We start from the raw sequence: 27,901 nt of genomic DNA, 5'->3' as shown, positions 1-27,901 counted from the left end.
TAATAGAAGCACAGAAGGCAGAATTTGACATGATCAGTCATGGAAGCATAATGTTCATCCTTCATTTGTAACATACACATGTTGAAGGATCCCTGAACTGGGAGCACCTGCTGGGAATCTGTAAGTGTGGCAGAAACTGAATGGGCTGCTTGTTTCAACCACTTAGGTTTGGCTTTTTTTCCTCCTATCATTTCAATTCTGTAGGTATTCAACTGGCAGCTGTTTGCATGCAAAAGAAATAGTACAGTAGTTACAAGTTAACTCAACATTTTTTTTTTTTTTTTTTTAGAGACAGAGTCTCACTCACTCTGTCACCCGGACTGGAGTGTAGTGGCGTGATCTCAGCTCACTGAAACCTCTGCCTCCTGGGTTCAAATGATTCTCCTGCCTCAGCCTCCCGAGTAGCTGGACCCACAGGTGCACACCACCACACCCAGCTAATTTTTGTATTTTTAGTAGAGACAGGGTTTCACCATGTTGACCAGGCTGGTCTCAAACTCCTGACCTCAAGCCACCTGCCCACCTCGGCCTCCTAAAGTGCTGGGATTACAGGCGTGAGCCATCATGACCGGATGGTAACTCCTTTAACACTGACCTTGATAGAATCCCAGCAGAGGAAATAAAACTTCTAGCAGACAGAATGACCCTTTTAAATAGGAAATCAGATCATGTTTCTCTTTGGCTCAAGATCCTGTGATGGCTCCCGATTTTACTTGGGCTGAAAAAAGGTCTAAGTTCTTCCAACAGCTATGAGTCCCTGTGTGGCCTGGCCTCTGCCTTTGCATCCTCTGAGCATCCCTCCCCCTTGCTTAGTCGGCTCCAGCCAAGTGTCCTTCCTGAAGACCCTTCACTGTGCCAGGCACGTCCTCACCTTAGGGCATTGGCACAGGTTGTTGCCTTTGCCCAGAGCTCCACATGGTTCATTCTCACCTCCTGCAAGTCTCTGCTCAGATCTCATCTTCCCAGTAAGAACCTACTGAGCTCTGCAGGCTGACCTACTACCCTGGCAGCCCCAACACTCCATTATCCCCAGGCTCCACTTTTTCCTTTTCTCCCTAACATTGATCACTTTCTAGCCTACTATGCGATTTGCTTATTATTATGCTTATTATTCACTGCCTGTCTGCATCCTGTCACAATGTGAGTTCCAGGACAGCAGACAGCCTTGTCTGTTTTGTCCTCAGCTGAATTCCCAGCGCCTGGCACACAGTGGGACCCAGTAAATATTTGTTGAATGAATGAGAGACTTGCTAAAGTGCTAGTAGGATGGCAACCTCAAATGAGATTTTGTTGGCCTGAGTAACAAATGGCCTCCGTTTGCAGTTCCTGTTTCTCTTTCCGTAGCATGAGCTTGTGTTTCTCTCTCCCTCTCAGAACACCTCCCTGCTTAGACCTCAGTGTGGTTTGGTGCCTTTCCCATGTATATGGGGCAAGGCTGAAGTGCAATTCCCCATGGCCGCTGCCCTTGTCATAGCTCTCAGGCATAGTGTGGCAGCCCCACCATGGGCACTGAGATGAACTTCTCTCACTTTGCCTGCTCAGGAAGTGGGCGTGGAGCTCTGACTTCTTGGCTGTCTGCTGATGTGTGTGCATGGGCTCTTACAATGACTGACACTCAGCCACCCTGGCTAAGCAGCAACACAGTTTCAACCATTCCCTGTGGGTAGTAGGGGCTCTTGTGTTTCCAAAGCTGAGGATCTGAGTGGGGTTCATTCTGCAACACAGCTGGGGAGTCCTCAGCAGCCCTAAGATATCACTTGAGGATCTGGGCTCTGCCTCGACTCTCTCAGGGCTTATTAGCACCTCCACCACAGGTGGGTGGGGATGAAACTCTAGTCAGTTGGCAGCCTTACTCATTTGCAGCTCCCGTGAATGAGGTGGTGAAACCTGGGGTGAAACTCAGGGTGGAGAAACATTTTTGGATTTCATTTATCCCTGCTATCTCTACCTCCATTACTGCAAATAAATGAAGTGGCTATGAAACAAGACTCCCAAAGGAAGATAAAAGGAGTCATGTATTTCATTAAAAAAAACAAAAGACTTTTTTTGGTCTTGCCCACCAACTCTTGTGTCCATGATCTCATCTCCAAAGACCTGAGGTTTTAATAGCCCATAATTACTTAATCGTTCCAGCTTTACCGTTTTGTTCTCAGCTTTAAGTGCCAGATAAACATGTTGTTTATTAGGGAGACAGCCTAAATTCATAGAAAAACCAAAACAGTTTGATAATTTCTTAAGTGATTCCTGTTTTACAATTAAAGTCACATGAAAGAAGGAAAAAGTGTTGAAATACTAAAAAATGGTTTCCTTTCAGAAGCCTGTGTGTTTAGAAACTCAAAAATTTAAATTTCAACATGAGTTTCAGGCTTTGCACTGTCAACCAATGTGTTCCAGTGCTAGCAATTCTCAGCCAGCACTTGGTTGGTGTACCTTGAACCCTTACTGATGTTGACAACCCCTCCAGCATTTTTTTTTTTTTTTTCAGACAGAGTCTCACTCTGTTGCCCAGGCTGGAGTGCAGTAGCACGATCTTGGCTCACTGCAACTTTGCCTCCTAGGTTCAAGCGATTCTCCTGCCTTAGCCTCCTGGGATTTGGGATTACAGGCATGTGCCATCATGCCTACCTAAGTTTCTTTCTTTTTTTTTTTTTTTTTTTTTGTATTTTTAGTAGAGACAGGTTTCCACCATTGTTGGCCAGGCTGGTCTCAAACTCCTGATCTCAAGTGATCCTCTCACCTCAGCCTCCCAAAGTGCTGGGATTACAGGCGTGAGCCACTGTGCCTGTCCTGAGAAACCACTTCTGATCAGTGGGGAAACTCTATTTTTTCTGTGGCTGAGGAGGTAATGTTTGGCCCCGTGTTTCAGGCAGAACCAGAAGAGTGGAGCTAGTGCGGGGTCCTCAGGGGAGAAGTGGATCAGGACAGAAAGGGAGCAGAAATGCAAGATAAAACTTAGTGTGCAAAAAGAGTGAAGAAGCCCCCGTGCAATGTCAGTCAGCACCCAGGAAGAGGGCATGCTTATGGGAACGTGGTGAACTCAGGGCGGAGTGGCCAAGTCAACGGGGCCTTGACCATGAAAGCAGTTTGATCCTCTCAAGTATGCCACAAGAAGTCTAAAATCAAAGGATGACAATATGATTTAGAACCACTCATCTAACCTTTCATGTTAACACAGGGGAGAATTATGAAAAGGGATGTATTTTAAACCCTGAAACATCAAGTTGGAATGTGATTCTGAGTCTCCAGTTAAAAAGTCAATAAAAATAGAGAAAACATTAAAAAAGACAAAGAAGGAAGAAATATGCCTTTGGATTGAAAATAAAAAGAATGAACAAACAAAAGCCCCATTTTAATCCCTACCATACCTACCTTGTAGCGAGGCCTGTAAGTCTTTCATATTTTGGTCTAAAAGCTGCGAAGGAAGGAAACCTGAGCCTGTCTGGGGCTTGGGGTCTGGCTCTCCCAGGGCCATAGTGGGCACTGGCTCCTTCACTTGGCCGTCCCCAAACACAGCGGCCCACTCTTTGCTGAACTCGCCCTCTTCCAGGGAGGAAGCATTGAAGATCTCACTCAACAGCAGCAGGTCATCTTTGTCAGCACCTTCAGGTTCCGGGGTCCCTGCCACTGGTCCCAGGCAGGCTGATTGAAGTAACAGAGAACAAAACATCACCACGGAGGGCTCAAGCCCTCAGGAATCAATGCTGTGGGGGCTGCGAATGGGGAGACTGGGTGATGGCTAGATTTAAGAAAAAAGTCATCAAAATATAAGTTCATCCTATTATTATAGCCTCTCTTAAGAGTTTATAGAATTAAATTTCTAATCCCATGTTCCCTTGTCCCCTGTCCTCCAAAGCAAGTTCAGTTTCTGGGCATCAGACTCCAGGGTCTTGGTTTTTCTTTAATATAAAAACAAATTTACCAAAACATTTCTCAGATATGAAACAAAGCCAAGATTGAAAACATGTTGGAGATCTTAGTTCCTTGTTTGCATAGCTTCCCAAATCTTCCCACGCAAGCCCTCAATACACATTGCCTGGGCTGGAACAGCAACACGCCATGTGGCAGCCTGTCCTGCCACCCAGGATAGGGAGAGAACTTTCACCACGCCTGGCCCAGGGCACGACAGGGAAGGGCAGGATGTCCAGAAGCTCAACAATGCCCAAGAGAGGCATCCTTACTTCCTTCCCACTTTGCTGAAACTCCATTGCATGAAGCAAAGGAAAAGTGGGTCTGGTTTGCCTAAGTACCTTTTGCAGCAATAAAATAAAAGGGAAAGAGGCTGTGGGTCAGGGAGTTTCACAGGCTAGAGACACAGTTCTAGGGGCGTTGAAGTGAGCACCGGATCAGAGGGGAAGCCTCAGGTCCACCCCTTCCCTGCTATGTGACTTCAGTAAAACCCTTAGACCCCCTTGAGCCTCTCTTTGCTCATCCACAAGGTTATCATGTTAATAACGGCCACCTCGGTGTTGTCAGGAAGACCAAAATAAATACACCTTAAACCTAACTGCCTTTCCAGAAGGAAGGCTTTAAAGAAGGCAGCCATCCTTACATTACGAACATTGGCAGAATACTGAATATTGAATACAAGTAGCATTACTATCAGAAATCTTACACCAAGTCCTTTCACTAGGTTTATTACATATTTTGAGAACCAAAGACTGATGGTGTTATCAACTGTGGCTTTGTGGTGGTATCTAATTGCCACTTGGAAACTATAAACATTTTTGCTGCTAATTCACAAAGAGGAGAAAAAAATTAGGATTTATGTTTTTTTTCTGAGACATGCTGCAATTCTGATACGGTCATATTAAATGAGATGACCAGGTTTTCTTCAAATATATAAGATAATTAGTAAGTAAAGGCTTTTTTTTTTTTTAAAGTTCTCTTTGTTGGCTTTACTGGATCTATTTTCAATCACACTTTACATAAAGATCTAAAGATGAAGGGGATTTCTGATGTGCTGAGCAGACAGGCTATAAATCAGGGAGGGGAAGAATCTAGTCACTCTCATGTCCCTGTGGTTTAAAAATAGTGGCAAAACATCATTTTTGTCGGACAACTGTCTAATGTAAGCATTCTTATTGTCTGTGTTATCACAGAAATTCTCACTAAGACATAGCCTGTAGGTGTTGTGGGTGAGAAGAAGGGGAAAATGGCATTTTAAACAGGCTTCTGAGACAGTGTGATATTAACAGGGTAGTTCAGGAACCACTTGAGCCTGCACATGGTGGGCGAGGCAGGACTGTAAGGTCAGGCAGGTGGCCCACCTCTGTGGATGAAGGCAGGAGCTGAAGGAAAGGAGAGCAACCTTCGCAGCTCAGGATGTGTCTGTCAACACCTGTATCTATGCATGCTCCCCTCCTCAGCATTACCCTTTTAAGGATTATTAACATTACAAAACTCTATACTTCCTACTTTCAGGTAGGACTGGAATGCCCAAACCCTTTCTTATAGTTTACTTTTTGCCCTGACTGAAACCAGATAATTACTGAACCAAACCTATTTTATTGAAACCAAGTCAAGTCAATGTGTAGACCCTGGAGGAGCAGATAATTTCAAATCCACCTTGGAAATGACGTATGTTCCTTCTACAGTCGCTTTATACAGCCCTCCACTAAGTCAAACCCTCAGGGAGGCTTCACTACTTTAGTATAGATGTCTGTCCAGGGAAGATCATCATTAACATTAGCAACAACAAATAATAAACTGTCAGCCTTCTAAAAATAACCACAGACTGTAATAGCTCCATCTTTGTTTTTATTGTTTAGGTTTTGTGCTATGGTGTTTATAATGGACTTTGGTGGCTTTTGCTAACTCAGCATCCCTTCCCTCTGCTTCTTCAGTTTTCCCTTTGGGAAAATGCCTTCTCCATGTGATCCTGGTGAGATGCCTCTAAAAATGACTCCTTACCCTCCACCCCAGTGAATGACTGACGAGGCTGACCAGAGTCCTCCATCCCCCAGGCCATGGTGATTGGCTCAGGGGTGGACACATGCCAGACACCTCCCAGAATTTGGTATATAGAAACTTAATGGAAGAGGGCCTCTCTTTCTTGGGATTCCAAGCTCTAAAGATGCGAATTTCAGGCTTCCAGTGATAATGAAGTCAACACATAGAGGGAAACAGCCTCAAGAAGTGGAGAGAGAATCCTGACAACACTGTCTATAAGCCCCTGGATCCAGCCTTGCTTGAAGCCAATCCACAATTGAGTGTCCCCATTACATGGATCAATACATTCTTTTTTGCTTTTAAAAATTTAAACCTAAACTACTTCAAATAGGGTTTTTCTATCACTTGCAACCAGAAAACTTTTTACTAATACCATATCCTATTCAACTCAAACTTTTTAGTGACAGAAAAGAGAAAAGGACCCTTGGTGAGGATATTGCCTACAGCCAGTTCTAAATACAGATTTTGCCTACACTGCGGCCTACCATTGAATTTAGCCTTTTATTTGGCTTCCTGGTTATTCAACAGTTAACAGGCTGCACAGTGCACATTTTCTCTTTTAAGAGAACTTACTACTTAGTTAAAAGCAATGAAACTGGCACTGACTTGAACCATAAAACTCAAAAACCTCCCAATTATTGCACTGATAATTAAGATGCTTAAAATTATTACACATAACACGTAAGAAAAATCTAATTACAAGTAGAAAAGGACAGGTTCAGGTCTGTAACCAGACAAGTTGAGACTTGAGAAATAACTCTATAGTCAGTTGGCTCTTGAGAATCATGCTATCATTTTCTTTGAAAAAAATTCAACTCAACTGAGAGAAAATGGAGACACATGCAGAGATGTGATAAACTCTTTGGGAGAAACTCTAGTAAGAAACATATGTAACAAACCTGCACATTGTGCACATGTACCCTAAAACCCTAAAGTATAATAAAAAAAAAAAAAAAAATAAAAAAAAAATAAAAAAAGAAAAAAAAAAAAAAAAAAAAAAAAGAAACTCCCAACTGGAGTCAGGGCTTCCACCCATGCAGACGTGGATTGCTTCTGGGTTATGGTGCCCCAATCCTGCTTTTGTCTTAAAGGATGAACAAGGGTTGAGGATCTCTCAGGTGCCAAACCCACAGATGCTACTCCAAGTTCCCTTCACTCTCTTGCAGGCTCCCAAGTCTCCATGTTTACTGTCTTATCAGATAAGCCAACTACAGACACTGCTGCAAAAATAAGAGCCAACAGACATGACATACTCACATCCTCATCTGTCTCCAAATCCGTGTGACCTTGCAGGCATTGCCTCTCCTTTCTAAGATAAGCTCTCTCTGTGCCCTCCCCTCCTTCCTGAAGTCTGCTCTGTTCCCACCATTATTCAGATCCAGCATCTTTAGTCTTTCATATTCCAATGTTTCCTTCCCCTAGCCACAGGAGATGTGTGCCTATCTCAACAATAATGAGCCTTCACTTGATGTTGCTCTCTGCCCCCCCCACACACTTTCAAGTTACTGTTCTGGTTTCTTCCTCCTTCCACAACCACATACTCTGTCTCTACTCTTTTCTAAGCTGCCTGTAATTAAGTTCCTGCTCCCACCCTATACTGAAGTAGCTCTCTTGAAGGTCAGCAGTGAGATCCTCATGGCCCATTCTGATGCTCTTTTCCCAGGCCTTTACCTTACAGCATCATTTGTACCACTGCCCAGCCTGGAAATGCTGCCATCTCCTGGGAGTCCCCATGAGGCGGCTCTCTTGGATGACCTCCCATCTCCCTGACAGTACCTTCTCCACTGCCTCCTCCTACTCTGGCTGCCCTTAAGGTTTCATCCCAAACCATCATACCTTCCCTACATTCTCTATAGAAGATCTTTTCTATTCTTAGGGTTCCAATGTCACCTCAGAAGGTTCTCCAATCTCTACCTCCAATTCCAAGTTCTTTCTGGAACTCCAATGACAAATTCCTGTCTGGGAGCCCTTCTGGGTTTGCCCATTGGAGAAGCTGCTGGTGCTCAATAGAGGAACCCTCTTACTGTGTATCTTTGCTTAGTCTGTGTTATGGTTTGCATATCTGTCCCCTCCAAAATTCATGCTGATATTTAATCCCTAGTGTGGCAGCATTGAGAGGTGGGGCCTTTAAGAGGTGATTGGGTCATGAGGGCTCTGCCCTCACAAATGGGTTAACCCATTAATGGATTAATGAATTAATGGATTATCATGGGAGTGGGACTGGTGGCTTTTATAAGAAGAGGAAGAGAGACCTGAGGGAGCACACTCGGCCCCATCACGATGTGATGCCCTAAGCCGCCTTGGGACTCAGCAGAGTAACCACCAGCAAAAAGGCCCTCACCAGATGTGTCCCCTCGGAATTGGACTTTTTAGCCCCTATAACTCAGAAATAAATTCCATTTCTTTCTTTTCTTTACAGAGTCTCACTCTGTCATTCAGGCTGGAGTGCAGTGGTGCAACCATAGCACTCCAGGCTGGAGTGCCTCCCGAGTAGCTGGGACTACAGGCACATGACACCATGCCTGGCTAACTTTTAAAACTTTTGTAGAGATAAGGTTTTACTTTGTTGTCCTCTTGGTCTCAAGTGATCCTCCTGCCTTGATCTCCCAAAGTGCTAGGATTACAGGCATGAGCCCTTTTCTTTATAAATTATCCAGTTGCTGGTATTCTGTTATAAGCAACAGAAAGCAAAGTTAGGCCGGCTGTGAGATCACTCACTTACTCAAAGGCCTTCAATGGCTCCCTGACTACTGGGTAAACCAGCACTCTGTCTAGTGGTATTCAGGACCTCTACAGTCAAGCACGAATGCAGCCCTTTCAGTTACCCATCAACACAGCCAATTGGAAAGCCTTCATTCAATTTGGCAAAACTTCTCTACTTGCCATTGCTCAAACATATTCTGGGCACCTGATGATTCATCCCAGTGAGAAAAATCATACTTTTTCTTTTCTTTTCTTTTTTTTTTTTTTGCAACCAATAGGAATCTTAGAGATCATCTCCTCTAACTCACTTTACAGATAAGGAAAAAGACACCCAGGTTAAATAACCTACCCAATGACACAAAATTTATTAGTTACAGACAATCTTGCTAGGGACCCCGACTCACAAGTCAAGGTGTTTTCTTACTGCAGCACTCTGCTTTTACTTCAGAACCTATTAAGGATCTCATGTATAAATTAATATTTAAGCTTCTGTAAAGTGTTGAGGGTTTCTAAGGTCAGATGGCTCCACTGGCAGCCAGGCATCATGCAGGCACCGTGGCAGAAAGGCTGAGATGACAGATCCACTCAGCATGTTTGCCCTGTACTGCCCAAGTTTTCAAAAATAAAAACCCTATGCCCCTGGGAGAACATTCCCTAGGAGAACTGATCCTGAACCAATGAGCAATATCTGTGTGAAAACTCACATAGAGAGGAAGCTCTTTTAAGTTCAGACACAGTGTGGGAAATTGGTGACAGCTCGCTCAGGTGGTATTTTTGAACTCATGCTGAGTTTCATGACCTCAGCATAAATTAGAACACAGAAGATGGAAGGAAACGTAACTACATAGACCGAAAACGAGAGCACAGGAAAGCTGGCAGATAAATGTCACTTAATTTACCTTCATCTGCGTGTGAAACAGGAAGACTCCATCTCTTTGGTTTTCTCCCTCGTCCCCACTCTGGACATTATGACTAATCGTAAAGGCCACACGCTTGCAGTACAGATGAAAAACCCCAAACACCAACACTATCCTCACATCGCCCAAAGAGAGTAGGGGGAAGATAGGGAGGAAAACACCTTACAAAAATGGCTAACAAGAAAAACATATTCTATAACAAACTGTACTTGTTTGGAACTCAAGAACACTGCTTCTAAGAACTTTGCTCTGATGAAAAATGAGATAGATTATAGTAAGAACAGATAGGGAAAAACTACTCCTATTCTCTGAAAAACAAAACAAAACAACAAACAACAAACCAACAGTATTGGACCCTGAGTAGGCACTAAAAAAAAATTCTTGTTCATGATCCCCAAGCTTGCTACTCCATTTCAGCAGCAGATGTTAGCAGACAAGTAATCTTACTCAAAAACATAAAACCTAGGTCAGGGATAAACATTTATAGACTCTTTATAGAAATTTTTTTTTTTTTTGGAGACAATGTCACTCTGTTGCCCAGGCTGGAGTGCAGTGGTGCAATCTTGGTTCACTGCAACCTCTGCCTCCCGGGTTCAAGCGATTCTCCTGTCTCAGCCTCCAGAGTAGCTGGGATTACAGATGCCCATCACCACGCCCAGCTAATTTTTGGATTTTTAGTAGAGACAGCATTTCATTATGTTGACAAGGCTGGTCTGAAACTCTTAACCTCAAGTGATCCGCCCATCTTGGCCTCCCAAATTGCTGGGATTACAGGTGTGAGCCACCGCGCCTGGCCAGAATCTTTATAGAAATCTTTATAAGGGTAAATCTATAGAGAGTACTACAGGCTACAGGGTGATCGGCTAAGAACAGTATTTGGTTAAAAAAAAATGTACCAAAGCCAGCAGTACATCCCAGGATGCTGAGGAAGACAGAGAGGAGGGAAAGTTTATGAGAAAAGAGAAGGTGCTTTTTAGTACTTGCCACTTCATATGTGAGGAAGCAGTCAGATCCCTAGTCAGTAATCTATGGACAACTGCAGGAGACAGTTCTGAGTGACTCAGGAGGAACTCAGAGGTAAACATGTATGATTGCTGTGGGCTAAAAGTTTTCACCCACACCTATGGTAGCTATTGAATGAGTTATTATTCTGACATGTGACCACAATTTAGAATCACAAGTCTAGAAGTAGTAACCAAGAAAGTAGCAGGAGATAAACATTTTATTTAGAATATAGACAATTAAAATTATTTCAATTGGCTCAGTCTTGTCCTAGAGAGGGATCTTTTGGGTAAGGCCAACTTATGAGACTTAGGTGAGTTGAATTCATTGAACTGTCTTCTGCTTTGTAACACCACTTTTTTGTTCAGGTATCTGCTATTCATTTTTCTTGGCCCAATTTTGGGAAACACAAAGATTTCTCCATGTTATAATTAATGAATTGAGGTCAGATTGCCACATGTGGTCATAAGGCAATTTGACAGCCACTTTTCACGTGTCTCAAAATGTTACTAACTTTTTTACTTAAAACAGTTTTATAAACTGTGGTCAAATATTGGTTTTCCATTACATTAGCTATTTAGTAGGAGAAAGCCAGTGTCATTATGACACTGAATGGGGGTGATTTTCTGGGCAATGGCTCTTTGAGAATCGCTGCTGTTGTCACGAGCGGTCTGCTTTTTGATAGCATTGTACCACGGCTTAGCCATTACTTGTCTAGTGGAATTACCACTGGGAGTGAACCGGCCCCCAAGCAGCATGGTGCTAGAGCTTATCGCCCCCAAGTCCTATAAAGTCAGCCATCCCTGGATTAAGCTCTTTTTATTTCTTGACTGTTTAATGTCGTGCATATTGTAATCAGCATTTTAATTCAGGATTTGGGCCTTCCGGCAGTTTTCCAAAGGGCACACATTTTGAAGTCAACAAATTAATGAGTGTTCTTTTCTTCAGTCACCACAAGTTCTCTGTGCACTGAGGGAATATTTTTATTCTACTGACCACGTTAATATTTAAGCCAACGCTACCCTATGGGTTGACAACATAGAAGTGGAGGCAGACGGTGGGGCAGCACTGCTCATGCCTGAAGAAGGGCTGTGTAGGTTGGCAGTGAGAAAGAGAAAAGAGAAATTATGTGACATTGCCTTTAACTGAGACAATGTGCAAACCAATATATTTCTGCCTGAAAACAACTACACGTTTTAAGGGACCAGCACATTAATATCTCTATCTTTAGAATTACATAGAGTGCTCAAAAAAAGCGGTATGGACTGCTAGTCTACAAAACTAACAAAGATCATTAACTATAAACCAATGAGATACGAAAGTTGTTTTAAATAAGTAGACAAGTGTCAATCTCATTCCAACGTATCTTGGCACATGCTTTTGAGGAAGTTTATAAAAGTAAGCATCTATTGCAGGCAGTGGCATTTCTGATTTAATTCTGTGAAAAAATGCATGACTACTGGCTTAGAGTTGTACCTTTACTGCCAAGTTAAAAAAAATTAAATTCTAAAGCCAAGAACCTTTTTTTTTTTTTTTAAGAAAGAGGGAAACAAAATACAGACTCATATTTGCTGTGTCTGGGTAAAAAAACACTAAGATACACTGGGGGATGGAAGTATTAGAATAGGGAGGGGGTTAAGGAAGAGGAATAAGAGTGAGGATTCTTTTACCGTTTATTTTTTTATTATAAGTCGGCTTTTGTCCCAATGTGAATGTACTATCTAGTCAAATTCAAACACTAAAACAATAAAATTAAAGAAGGTGATAATAAAAGCAAAGAGCAAATTATATAAACAAGATGCTGGGAATGAAAGGAATAACAGCCTTCTTATCAAAGTAAGCTAAAGCACGTGAAGGATTATAAATACATTTATTTACTGGTAAGACTTGTTGAAACTGGGTGGTGGGTACCTAGGCTTGTTCTATTATTGTCTTTACCTGATTTTGGTAAGAATAAAATATCTCCTCCAAAAAATAATTTGTAAAAGACACCTTTATTCTATCAAAATAATCTGTTCTTAAGCCAAAGAGGAAAATGTTTTACAAAAATGGACACCAAGTATGGCAATCTACATTAACTGCTTATTACTTCCACTACCTGGTATGATTTCAATATTTATAAATGATTAGTCATTTTGATAAAATATTCATGGGCATTCACACAGTACTGCATAGTATGCTACCTGTCATAAGCATAGTATGCTACCTGTCATGCTACCTATCAACAGGGAAAGCAAATATCTGTCCTCAAGGTTATATCCCTAAACCCTGAAAACTTAATGCTAGAGGTGCGGTGCCTTTCTACTTTTGAAAAAACTTTAACCAATGTCCTCTGTATTCCAGAGACTCTCTTCCTTGCACACTCTGTAAATTAAATCAACATCAAGCCCAGACTGAACTGAGTTGTCTGTCCTGGTTGACTGGGGCCTGCAGGATAACCTCGGCCAATCTGTAGTCCTGTGAGAAATCTGTAAAGCCAGGGCAGGCTGCATGCCAACCACCAGGGCATGGGATGCTCTGGAGTTTGGCTCTAAATTTCAGGGGTATTTTGGACCCTTGGTACGTCATTAAAAGGAAACCCTTGGTCAGATGGAGAGCTAAGGCTATAATTAGGCTGAACCCGCTCAATGTCTTAGGATTACTTAACATTCTACATTCTCACTCAAATCCATGGTTCTGGATTCTCTTTTGGGAGGTTATTTTGTAAGTGATTTTAGGTTTGGTAAATTCAGGTGTGGGACTTAACTAAGCAAACTCTCCCTCTGCATCTACCTAAGGGTCAGTAGAGACTTAGTACAGTAAATCACCCACAAAACATTACCAGTCCTACTATCTCAACTCATGATCATTTGACATAACCCTGTGTTAGAGGCCATCAAGTACCCCTTACACATGATCTCCAATTCTGACAATAACCCACCAAGGCTGTTGCTATTGTTTCCATTTTACAAATGAGAATAACTGAGGCTTAGAAAGTTTAAGTATGAAGCAAATCACTTAAAATACAGGCCATTTATGGTAAAACCAGTCTTTAAATCCACGTGTCTGATTCTGAAAGCCATGTTTTTTCTACTATAGCATGTGACCCATGACATAACTTTTAGCTGTAGTAGTCTGAACATTATGAAATTCATTATACTAATGATGATAGGTCTACACATACTATTTTGTGCTTGGGCATATTTAAGGTCATTTATAAAGACTGTCACCCAAAAAACTTTCCTTTAGAATGCAAAGCTATTAAAAAGATTAAGATTACACTCTTACATGTAAAAGAGTAACTTAAAAAATCAAACAAATCATAATCCCAAAGAAACACATAAATCTTACCACCTTCCTCAGGTTTCATGTCTAATAGTTCATCTATGGGTCCTTTAGAGAAGAGGAAAGAAAACAAAATTATGAGTCAGTTTCATTTTGTGAGGAGTTTGAGTCAAATAATTAAAATCGAGTAGTTTTCCTTAATCTAGATTACCTGAGCATGCAGTATGTGTAGAGCTTTTGTCTAAGGCAGATAAAATACTTCTTCCATCTTCAGCTGTAATATAACATGTGCAACTGGTTACCAACAACTCGAAAGGGTGTGCATGTTCACACGCTATTGCAGTGTAAGGTAAAAAATGCACGGCTTCAGGAAGAAATGGGATCCACAAACTCAGGCAGAAGCAAGGGTCCTCGGATTACACTGGACTCCTATTAGCTCTCAGAGAATGCTGAATTAACAGCCCTGAATCTTTGCTTTGTTTGGCAGATAACCTGAAAATCATATGATATTAATCTAACAGTTCTCCTTCCATAGACAAGTGTGTGGCTTAAGTAATTGACTATTACTTGATGATGCTAATGAACTTTAGCCATATGGGCCTGGCTAAAATGAAAAGGTAGATTACTAAGTGAAAGAAGTCAATCTGAAAAGGCTACACATTGTATGATTCCAATTACATGACATTTTGGAAAAGATAAAACTATGAGGACAGTAAGAAGAACAGCATTTGCCAAGGGTTTGAGGGGAGGGAGGGCTGAATAGTGGAGGACAGGGGTTTCAGGGCAGTGAAACTATTTTGTATGGTCCTGTAATGGTAGACACATATCATTATACATTTGTAATACCCACAAAATGTATAACACCAAGAGTGAATGCTAATGTAAACTATGGACTTTGGGTGATAATGATGTCAATGTAGGTTTATTGACTATAACAAACATACCACCTGGTGTAGGATGTTAACAGTGGGAAAGGCTATGTATATGTTGGGGAAAGGAATATATAGGAAATCTCTGTACTTTGAGCCTAATTTTGCTGTGAACCAAAAACTATTCTAAACAATAAAGTGTGTCTGTGTGTGTGTTTGTAATAGAACAGCCTTAAAACTTGATTTGCTCATATGTTCATTAGCCTTTTTGCAAGTCACAGAATAAAAGAAATATGATACTTCATTATAATGGATTTTATTCTGTGCATATATAAAACAAGATGATCGACATTTACAATCTCAAAATATGCAAATACCACAAGCAATTATACTGCACAAGGAACGAGAGAAAATTTGATTCCCCTGCATTGTCACATATTGTATGAATATATAATTTATATAGATTTATAACTTGCATACAAATATAATAAACTGCAGTTTATACTTTCCCACAGAACCCATGTTTTCCTATCCAATTACCTTGACTGTGACAACATTAGTGCTTCGTGCTGTGGGTACACTGAGGCTGGAGGGCTTGGATCCATATAGACAGCTCTTCTGTGGCCAAGAAGAGCAGGCCCAGCTGTTCCCTTTCTCCTCATGCCACTTGCTCCCCCTCATGCTCCGGAGCATGGTTTTTCTGACTTTCTCCAGTTCCTCCCGTGCCCATAACCTTTGCCCAGGCTGTTTCTTCTGCTTTGACAAGTCTTGCCATAGCACTTGGCTTAGCCAGTTCCCCGATCTCCTCAAAAAGTTGTGTCCTCTCCATCACATGTGCCCAAAGCCCTGCACCTCTCCATTGGAGCTCCCACCAAAGCTGGAGCTGCTGGATTACTTGTGTAATGATTAGATTACCAACTGCTTGCCCTTTTGACTGTCAGCCTGACCCTGGAAGGGACTGACTATGTCTGGTGCACCACTGTATGCCCAGAGCCCAGCGCCATGCCTGGCACAGAGGCGGCTCAATAAACATCTGTTGAACAAATGAACAAGTGCATGAGTACTTGTATGTGAAGGTGTACATGTGTGAATGGATGACATGAAGCAAGCATTAGAGGCAAAAAAGTGAGTCTTTTGTTGTTGTTGTTGTTGTTGAAAGGCAGATAGGAGAAAAGCAAATAGGAGGAGAAGCAAGTCGGTAGAAAGTTAAAAAGGAAGATAGAGGGTGAAGGAGAAGAATGGAGCAGAGGGGAAGTTCTAGAATCTCCTTTGCCTCCTCCTATCTTCCAGAAAGGTACCACACCAGAGGGTGAAGCAGGAAGAGGTGCGTATGTCCCCAGGGGGGACAAGGTAAACACAGTGTTTGGGTAATTTTAGTTCTCTTCATAACACCTGTAAAACATTCCCCCACATCTCTGAGGAGCTTGAGTGCCAGTGAAGTGCTTGGTACTGCATCACATTAACTCTACCACAATCTATCAAACCCTGTGTCCCTTTGTGAGGTGAAGGACCAATGAAAACACTGGCAGTAACGGCAGGAGACAGAAATAGCTGATGAGCCTGCACAGCACACTGTGCCATCTCCCAACGCTCTGACCCCTTCTCCTAACACATCAGGTTCAGTTCACCTGAGGGATCGGGGGTTGCCTGGCACTGGCAGGCTGAGGCATCAGCTGGCAGGGCAGAGGGAGCAGCTCCTATCTGTTTCCAGCATCGGCAAACATCCACCCACCCCACACATACTGCAAATCTACCTCTCCTGAGGTCATAGCCTCATCTTATTAAAACTAGAACTGGTCAGGGTCACAGCAGAAATCTTATAATCTGTGAGAAGAAACAGCGATTTGCCAGTTCCCATCGTGGCTGCCCCTCTGAAGAGCTGCTGCTGACGTGACTGTGATGTGATTTTCTGGTTCACAATACACAGCCTCTCTCAGTAATGTTGTAGGGTTGACATCGTGGATATCTGAACATTTATAACTGAGTCTACAGGAGCAAATTAGCCTTTTCTCAGTTGAAAAAGAAGAAAGGCCTAGGAGGAGTTTGTCAAAAAGGAAAATGCCTTAGCTGTTGAGCATTAAGTAATATTTCAGAAGCAATTCTAAATAAAAATCAGAACTTACTCTTAAAACTAGAGGATTCCTTGCGCTGGTTTTCTTCCTCTAATGAAATTAATCTTAAAATAAAAAAGAGGTTTAGTCATCAAGTTCTACCAATGTTATATTTATGATACAGCCAGACTTTCAGTACAATATTACTTTACTTTTAACACAAACACATACACCACACACACACACACACACACACACAAAGAAGGGTCAGCATATAGTCATTTACATGCCAATTTGCTGGCCTTCTGTCCCTTTCTGTAGCATCTTAATATCTGAATTTGCTTTCCTCGCAAGACAAATATTCTGTAAATATCTAGATGGGCAGTTAGATATAAATAAGATAGACGCATACAGTTACCACCTTAAAAAATAGTAAAAATTGATAGTAAAAAAACTGTAAAAAATCAATCAGAATCGATTTCTTCTGATTCCTAGCGTTATAGGAGAGGACACCTCCAGAGGTTAGCTCGGCTACAGAGGCTGCTGGCAGGACTACTCACAAATCCAGGCTGACCATCTCCTACTCAACTCTCACCACTTCTTTAAACACAAAGACACATCACTGCCCTTGAGATTCACTTGGTGCCTCCGAACCTTCCTCCTAGCACCGTGATGCATCTTCACCTGCTATTTCTAAACAAAATTCACGTTCAATGTTCACTGTCATTTTAAATAGTTACTGGGTTATACTTTGTGAGCTTTTAAAAAGGAAGTACTGAAGTATTTGAGAAATCTGAATTAATTAAAACAAATCAAGAAAATCCCAGGTAATCCCCTTCCAATCAAATGAATCGGTGAATGCTTTATTTTGATTGTATGAACTTATATGGTGAAGAGAAGGTGCAGGGACCCACTCCAGGCCTCACCTCTTACTACAAGAGAGTATATGGGCAGCCCCTTAACCTTCCGGAACCTTCCTTCCATCTTTTACACGACGAGGAAAATCCCAGCCTTGACGTCACTGAAGGTTGTCATGAGACGGAATTAACATAAACAAAACACCTAGCATTGTACCTGGTTCATAGTAGGTGCTCACTAAAATGATAGCTAGCAATATTACCATCACCAGGAATGGGTTAAACTGGTTCACCATAAAATAGCCAGTTTTACTAGATTCAGATCACATTCTACAGTCTGTCCTTCAGTAAGAACTTGTCTTCATTCTGCATCAAAAAATTTATCTAGTACATATATTCTTTAAAATTTAAAAAGGCTAATATTGGCAGCAACTTTTCCTGTGGGACAAAAAATACATCTGAAAGTATAAGCCTGTCTTACCATAAAACTGTCATCTAAATATTTTTGTGTGTGGAAAAGGAGTAGAGAATAGAAGCAAGGCCATCCATTTTGTTTTCCTAGGTCGGCCAGTTCAAAGATTAACTGCATTCCTGCAAGCTATTATATCTCCATAGAAAACGATATAGATTCACATTTAAACCTCCTTCTCACTGTATGAGAATGCGAACCATGCACCACATATGTTGAAAAGTTCATCTCAGTATTTAAAATGACAAGAGGCACCTTCTTTGTAAAGGGGCATGAAATGGAGATGGAGCAGTCATTTCCTGTACTTGAAGCTGTTCTGTTTCGCAGAGAAGAAAACAGACATTCTGCATCGTAGAAAACACAGTGCCAAAATCCAGCACTTTCATATGATGATGCCTTAGTATGCTTGTGTCCCAGGGCAATTTCATAGGTAAGCTCCCTCAGTGAGAGAAAAGCCAGGGGATTTCCTATCTAGAAGAGCATCTAGTGTTGACAAAAGACCAGATAGGGTCCAGAAACCAAAGAAAGTGCAAAGCTGGGGCTCAGGCCACAGGCAGAGAGCCAGGGAGTGCTGGGGACATTTGCCCTGTCTCGTCCAGTCAGCTACTCACAAGTGTGCCCTTGTAAGTCCCCTGGAAACCGATCTCTTACTGGGATACGTGAATCACGACCTAGCAGGAACATGTGTTACAGGGGTTTGGCTGGGGTGCTAATACATCTACTCTGAGAAGTGAGGAAGTAAGACAATGAGTCTGCGTCTGAGGCCCAGCCAGGTTCGGTCAGCGAGAACCACGTAACTCTCACCTGTGGGAAGAAAGATGCAGAGGGAAGGAACCTGTGACTTACTGACTCGGCTCCTGCACGGCTGCATCTGTACTTTGCTGCTGGGTGATTTTCTTCTTCTCTTCTTTCTCAACGAATTTTTTCATAGGGTCTTGTAAGCTCTTGATCACGAGCCATAGAAAAATGAAAAAAAAAAAAAAAAAAAAAAAAAGAAGAAATAGAGACAAAAAAAGAAAAGAAAGGTTATCAAATTAAAAAATTCAACTGCCATTGGTCCCAGCAACCAAACTTTGAATTACAGGTATTGGGAGATGACCTTGAACCAATCAGCTGGAAGAAATAAAATTTTATATGGTGAAGCAACAATGTTCTCAGACACATCCAAGAAATACTAGCATATATAGCAGAGCTGATTTGCCACTAGATTTGTTTTCCATTTTGTGATAAGTTATTCAAACGTGGCCTTTTGGCTATTGCTAACTTTATTTTTCAACTTCAACATGCAGTTAAGATAAACATTCTGTTCTGTTGCAGCCCACACACTGACAAAGTAGAAGTTCCTCCCACCTCCACCAGAGATGAGACAATTTTATTTATTTTAAATTTTGTTATTTTGCAATCTAAAACCCAGTTTTAAAAAATAACAGGAAACAAAACCTTTTCTTAAAAAACCAAAAATAGTGGCTTAACATATTCTGACAACCTAACTCCCACGAGTGGACAGAGCAGGTGCATCCAAATCTTTGTAGATTAAAATGGGTGAGAGTCTTTTTCTGGCACATCATTTGTTGGAGTTACTGTTTTCAAGGTTAACTAAATATTTAATTTTTTTTTTTAAACAGCAAGTGCTTAGAAACTGTATACCAGTGACAATGACCCTGAAAGAAAAAGCAAAGCATTTCTAGAACTGAATAACGAGTTATACAAAAAGATCTCTATTTTTGGCCCTAACTAAAATATAAACCTACAAATACAAAATAAACATCTCAGGATACTTATCCTTCTTATGTTCTCAGAACTACTAAAATCCAAGTCATGAGCCTGGGGCCTTCACCTTGTTTCTCCTGTCCTTCTCCTGCCTATTGTTCACTTGTCTGACACACATAGGAGGCAGTCAGGTTTCATGGCCAATTCTGATTGATTAGTACTGGCTGACTGGAGGGCCAGTGAAGATGGTTCTCAGGCTGTGTCTCGGCAGAGCAGACCTGTGATTGATTTTGGTGTCTGCCATGGACACCAGATGGATACTGGTGTCACACTTCCAAACTGCCTGCTCTGTTTCTCTCTGCACAAAGTAATTTTCCTAAAACACCCACGTCATCATGTTATCCTTCAAGAATTTATTTCTTGAGAGGGACCAGCGAGCGTATTTCTTTATTATAAGAACTTCTTATTTCTTTCCACTTCTAATATCGACCTCTCTGTCCAATTTTGAAGATCTTCTAAAATGGGATCCTAGCCTAACTTTCCCAACTTGCTTCCTACCATCCCCCAAACATGAGCTTTCTTTCAATTAGGATGGTCTCCTCATGGTCTCCCATGTGCTAGTTTCTTCCTTCCTGTCTTTGTTCATTCTGCTTCTTTAACCTAAAATGCTCTATTGGTTTATCCTCATTAATCCTATGAGTGTTTTCAAAGTCCAGATCAATTACCAGTATTTTCTGCAAAGCTTCACTAAGCATGCCAAATTCAGGAAAGTCTTTCCATATCCAAACTGCACTTCAGTTTTATTAATATTTGATCGTATTTATCCTGTATTATGTTTGGTCTCTGTAAAATATTTTCTAAATTAGAAACATAATAGAACCACATGCAGCAAGTTTGATAAAAAAGTAAAAATTACTCGTAATTCCATATCCTTAAAATGATGATTATTTTCATATATTTTCTGTTTTTTTTTTCATACTCACACTACTTGTATGATTGGAATCATTGTGTGTGTATATATATATATATATATATATATATATATATATATATATAAAATAAACATATAGAGAGACAGTAGTCCTTTTAACCAATATAATTTGTGTAGATATTTCATAATTTAAAAAGGCTTATTAGACTAGAGAATATAAAAAAGACTTTATATACCTTAAGCAGTTAATATTAAAACTGAAATATAAAAGTGTGCATTCCTTCACCAATATTCTAAAGTAGAACCCAGGTCTTCTCTGTTTATATGTCCCCTGATTGGAGTTCTGAAGCATTTTCTTGCATAAAGCACATCCGTAAGGCACTGACATCATTTTTAATGACTCCTATTTCTGGACATTTAGATTAGTTCATTCAGTTAACAAATAGTTTTTGAGCACCACCCAATGACAGGTGCTGTTGGGTGCTTTGGATACACCGGTGAACACGACAAAATTATTAGCTAGCAATGGGTTTAGGCAGATAATTAAAACAGAGGGATAGAAAGTGATTGGGTCATTACCCCAGTTAGCAGGATGTCCTCTTTTGGAAGTGACATTTCAACTAAGAGCTAAATGACAAGAAGGAGCCAGCCACGTGAAGCTCAGGGAGAAGAGAGCTCCGAGTCAACAGCTCAAAGGTAGGAAGAGCTTGGTTTGTCTGAGGAACAAAAAGAATGCCACTGGAGCTGCTGTATAGTTGGCAAGAGTACAAGTCTTATGAGACTGGGATAAAGAGGTCAGCAGGGGTCACATGGGGAGAACATTCCTGTACCCAGATTCATCAATATTTAACATTTTGCCCCATTTTATTCCATCATCATCTTTTGCTCTTTCTGTCTCCCTAATGCATGACAACTAAATGCAATACATGATCCTTGGCTGCTGCAGCCTGCACTGGAGGGGAAAATGATACAAAGGGCAGTGTCAGGACAAATGAGACAACTGGAATATGGACTGCAGTCTGGATGTTCATGATTTTTTTTATATACCCCAAAGCTTCCAGTGAAAGTCAGGCACGTGTGTGCGTGTGTGCGTGTGTGTGTGTGTGTGTGTGTGTGTTTAGTATATGTGCAGCCAGGAGGAAGGAGTTCAATAGATGTCAAGGATGTACTCTTTTCAATCGATCTGCCAATTACAGCATTTTATTCATGTACACACACACACACACACACACACACACACACACACACACACACACTTTCAGTAGTTTTATTCCCCCACAAAATGGTCCAACTCTGGTCAAAGTGAAGCCAGGAATATTTTCAGCCAAGGTTCTGATGGCTCCCAAGACTCACTTTTAAATTTTGTAACACTTGTCCAGGCCTCCTGGTTTGCTCAATTATCTTCTCATTGTGTTTCCTTTTTATCAATCAACGCTAGGCAGGGACAGGACATGTCTGCTCTCAGCCGGCCCTGTCTAGCTGCCACAGCTCTTGCCTAAACCCCTGAGATGCCCTTGACAGCTCCACGGTTATCATCCTTTCTGTCTCCAGCCTGACCTCCCCTCATAACCACACTTGAGCAGCTCTCAGACAATCCTTTTGTAATGTAAACCACTCACTCCTCCTTTCAACCCCTTCCCCTGTTGGCCCATTAGCAGGGACTCAATTGTTGGCTCCCTGTCACCACAATCACAGTTAAGTCACTATTGTGCTTCTCCCAACAGAATGGCTGTAGTTCCAACTATTTAAAATTATTATTAATAATTCCCGTGGCAATTGCTCCTCTCTTCCTACTATTACTATTATTCCTATAACAATTTGGCTGTTGCAGTTCAAGAGAGGTGCTAAGTAGGTACTTGTTGATTGATAAATGCATGTACATAAGGTTACACTAAAAAAACTAGAGCTCTTTAGCTAGGAAATTCAAAGGCTCAGGGGAGTAATTTGAAAAGGTTTACAAATCCACAAGCAAAATTAATACTGAGCACATGGACTTGTTTATTAAATATTAGAATTTTGAGCCAAGGGGAACACACACACACACACACACACACACACACACACACACACACACAAGCTTAACTGAGCTATAATTCAAATACCATAGAATTCACACCATTTTTAGAATTCACCATACTGTTCAATGGTTTGCAGTACACAGCAAGTAGGTCCTTGAATAATGTCATTTTGTTATAATGTTGATGAGAAAAAAAAATGGATTTCCTGGCCCGGGGCCACTGTCAGGGTGGAGTTTGTACATTCTGCCCACGTCTGAGTGGGTTTTCTCCTGGCTCCACTCCAGCTTCCTCCCACATCCCAAAGCTACACAAGTCAGGTGAATGTGCGATTCTACATGGTCCCAGTGTGAATGACTGTGGGGGTGTGTGTCGGTGTGACCTGCTACGGGGTGGCATCCTGTCTAGGACTGGTTCCCATCCTGTGCCCTGAGCTGCTGGGATAGGCTCCCGCCATCCACCACTCTGAACTGGATGGAATAAGCAGTTTTGAAAATGAACAAATGAATAAAATTTATCATAAAAAATCCTTCAAGTATATAACCATACAGAAGCATGACAATAAACACTGTGACAGAACAGCACCCGGTGAGCTCACCGTATTTGTGATTGTGATTGAACTGCCTGGTGGTAGGCGGTGCCTTAGAATTTTCGCTTCACCAACACTTATTCCTTAATTTAACCCACTACCACTCTGACTCCCCATCACTCACTGATCCACCAAGAATTGGGTAAAGAATTATCTTACTTTTTTTTTTAAACTTTCTTAAATGTACATATAACTTAGATTTATTTCAATGTTAAATATTAGAAGTGTTTTGGGTCTTTATTTAGAAGTTTGGTATGTTTTTGTGACCATAAATTGTTACATCATAAGAACTTAACTCTTGATTGTGTAATTAGCCTATGGTAAAATTGATTTCATTATACATTGTTTTGCTTAAAGTCACAGTTTCCCAAGAACAAACTGATGACAGTAAGTGAGGACTTACTGTATTCACAGAGTTGTACGACCATCACCATAATCAATTTCAGGACATTTTCAAGGGACATCACCAAGACAGAATTTTTAGACCAAACAAAGCTAAATACTCTTTGATACAGCAAGGAAAAAAACAATAACACATATGGAACTTGTTTCTTACAAAAGATGGTATACATTGAAGATATAAAGGGGCTAAGGGGAACATTAAAAGATCATGGAGGAAAAAAATCATAACCCCATTCATCCCCCCAAATTAGTTCCTGGGTGTGACTGTCAGATACAGGATATTCTATAGACTGCTCTCCCGAGGTTTGATCACAAAGGCTCAACTAGGGGTAGAAGGTGGAAGTGAATTCTTCAAATTATTTTGAAGTCCACAACTCCATTGAAATGCTTTACCCTATAGAATGCACAGAAGTCAGGGGCGACAATATTTTCTGTGTGACATGAACACCCGCTCAGGCAAAATGAATCTAAGAGGCCTGTCTGACTATGTATAGATGAGGCAGCCATCAGATGAACTATTATTTCCAGTTACTAGCTGATGGGAGCCACATTTGAATCCATGTCCAGAAATGAAAACTCCAAAAACACTGTTTCTAAACTCCAAACCCACTCAGTCTCTCATTAAAATTGCTCATGAAAATTGCTGTGTATTAGCAGCACACAGAGTCATACAAGACTGAAAGTTTCTTTGTGGAGGAAAGAATGTTTTCAGACTAAGTAACTTTTCTCTGTTAAGGCTACACTAACATGCTAATAATTTCCATTGATGCTTAAATGGTTTCAGGAAGCACACACACAGTAGTATACAAGATCAGTGTGACAGAGGAAACTCGCAGATCGAGCTTGCAAAAGTGTCTTAGAAAGGAAACAGCTTAATATAATAATGGGAGTTACTACTTCCTGTATTAGGAAAATAAAAGCAACAGCAACATTCATCTGAATGAATGCAAAACTACTTAGCAAAACAAATTTCACAGACACAAGGCCAGCAGCCAGTTCTAATAACCTAAATTTAATGTTTACCTTTGACAACTGAGTAGTATCTTCTCTAGCCTTTAATTATGACATCTAATTTTCTTATGCTACTTTCCATTAATTATATTGTATACATATGAAGGTGCCAAGTAATTGTCTATAAAAAAAATAAAAGTGTTCAAAATAGTGGGGCATGGTTAAAAAGTGCTGAATTCAGTTGGGTATGTGTATATGTATGTTTATACAGTTAGAAGTACATGAAAATAAAAACAGAGGCCACAGTGCTGTGTATTGGCCACAAAATTCATGGACATTTAGCACATACGTACTCTCTTGCCCTCACCATGCACTTACAGATTTATAAAGACACTATATAAGAAACACTATTACTCTGTAACTAGAGGTAACCTTGAAATGTACTGTACGAAAAAGTAAAATTAGAGAAAAATAATCACAATCATGAACAAGATAGATAATATTCTTCCTTAAAAATAGGATGGAAAATTGATAAAGAGAAGGCACCATACTGTCCTGGAAACAAATGGACTTTGGAGATGGATCACATAGTGCTGTGGTATGGACATGGTCTCCACTCCTTGGAGGTCTTGGTTTACCCATGAGAACAACGGAGGTAATGACGAGTATTCGTCTTGTGATGTTGTGAGGATGAACTGAGAGGGTGCTTCTACACAGTACCAAGCTCATACCAGGCACTCAAAACTTGCTTTATCAATGACTTTTAAAGTTCTAAAGGGAATTAGATGTCTGAAGTGCTCCTCCTGTGGTAGGTACTGTGCTCTATGTCTTCTATATCTCACTTAATCCTCAGAAAACCCAGATAAACCTTGTATTCCTGCTTTCCTGACAGGAAAATGGAGACTTGGAGAGGTGAACTGACTTGCTTCAGGCCATTCGGCTATTAACAGGTAGAAGCAATATTTGAATCTGGGTCTTAAAAATTCTACAACTGGTTAAGAAATGGTATTAAATACCCAAGCCAGCATGTAGTGACCTTCCCCTTCGATATGAGGTGTTTGGGAGATCGAGAGGACTTCATCCCAAACTCTAAAAGAAGAGCCACACATTCCCAGGTATCTGAAGGACTGACATACAAATCATGCTTTTTGCCTATAAGCAAACACTTCAAAGTGCTATTTTTAACTGACAGTTTGCAGCTGTATTTTTTAAAGATGGCACTTCTGCTTTCTCCTCCTCCCTTCCTGACCCACGGCCAGAAGTGCCCCTGGGAAGCAGTGCATGGCCCTGCTGGGGAAGGCAGGAGCATCCCAATTCCCAATCTTCTGCACAATGGGCATGCAGGCCCAGGCAAACGACTAGACCTTTCCGAGTTTCTGTGTCCTCATTTGAAACAGGGAAACAAGAACAAGTATATCCAATGTTCCAAGGTTATTTTGAGGGTTAAAGGAAATATATTCACTTTCTATATGTCAGTGCTGAACCTAGCAGTATTATTAATTACAATCCCAACCTGGGCACACTGTGTGACAAATTCTCCTAGACATTATTTCACCTCACCCTTTGCAGAGCGTTTGGCCCAGACAACCTACCCACACAATAGTAATATTTTTCCCTTTCCCCTCAGGGAGGAGTTAGGGAATGAGAGAGGTGGGGGATGGAGAAGCAACATGCCATTGTGAAGGCCTGAGCTACCAGCTGCCTGGGAGAACCAATGCCAGTCGCCATCAGGCATGGATGAACAAATGACAAGCCACACTCTGGCTCGTCCCCCTCAGATTTCAGTGGTGGCCTTGGTCAGACCCTCCACTCTCTCCTTTCTTGGTGACCTGGATGCATCCCAATTTTGTTTCCAATGGTCTGGCCTGGAGCAGCTTGGGAAAAAAACAGCCTTGCTAAAGGCTGTGTAAAGTAATGACACTGAGAGAAAACTTGAAAGCCTAAAAGGATATCCTGGATGCTTGCCATATGTAATTGTCTTGTTGGGACTGGTAACTAAAATAGCATTGCAGGGATATTTACCCAATTTTCATAAAAACTATTATGGCTTTATTTTCAAAGCAAGTAACTACAGAGCCATGTGGCCGGTTGGTAAATGTTCCAGTGATTAACTGAGAAATGTGGAGGTGGGTGGAAGAAGGCTGCGAGGCATACGAATTTGAGAAAAACAAAATTTAGAAAAGGATGTTTTTTGAATTTTCAAAGCTAAAAGCATTCTGGTCTCTAGAATGATGTTCCATCTAACAATGCTAAGACCTACACCCCAAGAGAGAAAGGAGGAAACATGGGCACATCTGTTTCAATGGTTATTTTTGAACATGTTCAGAGTTATGTTTTCAAATTCAGGTTTCCTTAGCGTTAAAATCTTGGCACAGATCAACATCGAGTTCCAAAGCCAAATTGCATTTTTTAGAATTAGCCCTGTTGCAGAGATGGGAGGCCCTACTGCCTTTCCTACCTGCAGGGCTTCCCAGCCCTCTTCTATCCCTGGTGGGAATTCTGTGAGCCCAGACCAAGGTCTGCAAAGCTGAAGGACAGGTTTGGGAATCGAGCTGCCAGAGTGCCTGTGAAAGCCAGGGAGGGGGTGGGTTGGGTTACCCTGGGGTGAGATCTGGCCAGACCTCCTGTCCCACTGCCATTCATAGCCTCACCTGTGAAACTCACATAAAACTGACCATCTAGGGTGAAATGGAGAGTGAGAAAGTAACGTAACCTAGAAACCCCAACAAACTCTCCTGTATTGATGCTTCAGATGGCTGTCTTCTGGATCTACTACAGAATTCATAGTAAGCACATCCCCATTACCAGCACTATGTCATTACTGGAGCCTTTACCATGGCTGTTATCCTCACCACTGCCACCACCATCTCAACAACCACCACAAGCATTACCGTTACCCTTACCACCACCACTACCACTCATCTCTTTCACTACTGCTATTACCATCACCACCTCCACCACCACCACCACCACCATTATCTCCTTCACCACCACTACCCCCACCACTACCACCATCACCTCCTCCACCACTACCACCATCTCCTCCACCACCACTACCACCACCACCACCATTATCTCCTTCATCACCACTACCCCCACCACTACCACCATCATTTCCTCCACCACCATCACCACCACCACCACCATCATCTCCTTCATCACCACTACCCCACCACTACCACCATCACCTCCTCCACCACCATCACCATCACCACCACCACC

At 41.5% G+C, this 27,901-nt stretch overlaps 1 protein-coding gene across 19 annotated transcripts in view; it reads right to left on the bottom strand.

The window, feature by feature from the left end:
* ICA1 (islet cell autoantigen 1) overlaps nucleotides 1-27,901 on the bottom strand; it is a 150,464-nt gene that overhangs the window by 11,492 nt on the left and 111,071 nt on the right. For 13 of the 19 annotated variants that reach the window (XR_008656686.2, XM_063637080.1, XM_063637082.1 and 10 more), the window contains 5 exons: nucleotides 18,928-19,025; nucleotides 16,828-16,880; nucleotides 14,047-14,109; nucleotides 13,902-13,943; nucleotides 3,370-3,639 (listed from right to left, as the gene is read on the bottom strand). Coding sequence is in view for 17 of the 19 variants with exons in the window: in XM_063637080.1 (XP_063493150.1) it covers nucleotides 3,370-3,639; nucleotides 13,902-13,943; nucleotides 14,047-14,109; nucleotides 16,828-16,880; nucleotides 18,928-19,025 (526 nt within the window). In the remaining 2 variants the exon portion in view is untranslated. Of the gene's footprint in view, nucleotides 1-3,369; nucleotides 3,640-13,901; nucleotides 13,944-14,045; nucleotides 14,110-16,827; nucleotides 16,881-17,041; nucleotides 17,129-18,885; nucleotides 19,026-27,901 lie in introns of those variants that run through there. The other 6 variants (XM_055272594.2, XM_055272595.1, XM_055272597.1 and 3 more) reach the window with 4 other exon arrangements.

Source organism: Symphalangus syndactylus, chromosome 3 (genome assembly GCF_028878055.3).
Source record: "Symphalangus syndactylus isolate Jambi chromosome 3, NHGRI_mSymSyn1-v2.1_pri, whole genome shotgun sequence".
Lineage (NCBI taxonomy): Eukaryota > Metazoa > Chordata > Mammalia > Primates > Hylobatidae > Symphalangus > Symphalangus syndactylus.
This window is presented reverse-complemented; position numbering and strand designations above follow the sequence as displayed.